Source organism: Mus pahari, chromosome 17 (genome assembly GCF_900095145.1).
Source record: "Mus pahari chromosome 17, PAHARI_EIJ_v1.1, whole genome shotgun sequence".
NCBI classification, from domain to species: domain Eukaryota; kingdom Metazoa; phylum Chordata; class Mammalia; order Rodentia; family Muridae; genus Mus; species Mus pahari.
Genome location: NC_034606.1, coordinates 1484567 through 1486097, shown reverse-complemented (window position 1 = coordinate 1486097; position 1531 = coordinate 1484567). Strand labels below are relative to the sequence as shown.

Here is a 1531-nt window from a genome sequence, read left to right as displayed (position 1 = left end):
GCTGTCCTGGAACTCACTTTGTAGACCAGGCTGGCCTTGAACTCAGAAATCCACCTGCCTCTGCCTCCCGAGTGCTGGGATTAAAGGTGTGAGCCACCACACCCGGCACTTATTTATATTTTTACTTATGTGTCTGTGTATGGATATGTGTACATGCATTTAGTTGCCTGCAAAAGCCAGGAGAGGTGTCAGATGCCCTGGAGCTGGAGTTACAGGAGCCTGTAAGCTGCCTGATATGGGTGCTAGGAACCGAATTCATATCCTCTGGAAGGACCAAGTATTCTTAATCACTAAGCCACCTCTCCAGCCCTCTGCTTTTGTTTTTTTGTACTTTGAGTCAGCGTCTCACTAAGTTGTCCAGATTAGCCTACCACCCAGGAAGTCTGTGAATTCCTCATGCTCCTGCTTCAGCTTTCTAAGTAGCCAGGAGTATAGGAGGAGTACACCACCAGTTCACCAGGCCTAGCCTAGTGTTTTGCTGTTATTGAGAGAGGGTGTCACTATGTAAGGAAGCCTAGAACTTGCTATGTAGACGAGACAGGGCTTGAATCCACAGAGATCCACCTACCTCTGTCTCCTGAGTAACGGGAATCAAAGCATGTAACGCCACACCTGGCTTGACAAATTATTATTTAGTAAAACATATCATTATATATAGTTACTTCATCATTACATAGTACCCCTCTTCTGTTCCAGGACCCCACCAAGGACACTGCATAACATTTGATTGTGTGGTATTAGCTGTTGAGAGTATTTGGCTCACACTAAGGCTGCAGTGGTAGATCTCAGGCATGGCTGTATGAGCTAGCTCTAGCAAACTTACTTCTGCAGGTCTTCCCGTCGTCACGAAGAATGTAACCCTCAAAGCACTGACACAGGAATGAGTCTTCACTGCTTACACATGAATGTTCACAACCGTGGTCTCCCAAAGCACAAGGGTCCAGTTCTGATTAGAATTACAAAAATGGAAGAAAATTACTCATAGATAAATGAAGTGACCTATTCATTTCTAAAAGACATTTCAGACATCTTAAGTTAAAAGAGTGTCTTTTCTCACATATTTCATTTCAGGATAGAAAGTGTCTATGAGCAAAAATTCCTGATATATAAAAAGGACATACATAAAGCAAAACATCCAGCTCCAGGGGAAAAGAAAACAGAAAAAGACAGTTTCCAAAAGAAGATGTAAATAGCTGACTAAAAAAGAATAAATCTAATACCAACTTTCCTGTGGATCTACATATGCATGTAGAACACTTGACCTATTCATTCTTTTATTCAAAGGCAGCAAAGCTTTTTGTTGTTTTTTTCAAGTTAGGCTACCACCATGTAGCCCAGGTTGGCCTTGAACTCATGATCTTATGCTTTAGCCTGAGCACTAAGGTAAGCTTCAACACACCTAGATAACCAGCAAATTTGTTGTGAGTTCTTTTACTTTTTTTTTTTTTTTTTTTTTTTTTCGAGACAGTGTTTCTCTGTATAGCCCTGGCTGTCCTGGAACTCACTCTGTAGACCAGGCTGGCCTCGAACT

The 1531-nt window shown here is 41.9% G+C and overlaps 1 protein-coding gene across 6 annotated transcripts in view; it reads right to left on the bottom strand.

The window, feature by feature from the left end:
- Matn2 (matrilin 2) overlaps positions 1 to 1531 on the bottom strand; it is a 142070-nt gene that overhangs the window by 14187 nt on the left and 126352 nt on the right. For all 6 annotated transcript variants that reach the window (XM_021216544.1, XM_021216543.2, XM_029548256.1 and 3 more), the window contains one exon: positions 824 to 946. In XM_021216544.1, coding sequence (XP_021072203.1) covers positions 824 to 946 — 123 coding nt within the window. The remainder of the gene's footprint in view (positions 1 to 823; positions 947 to 1531) is intronic.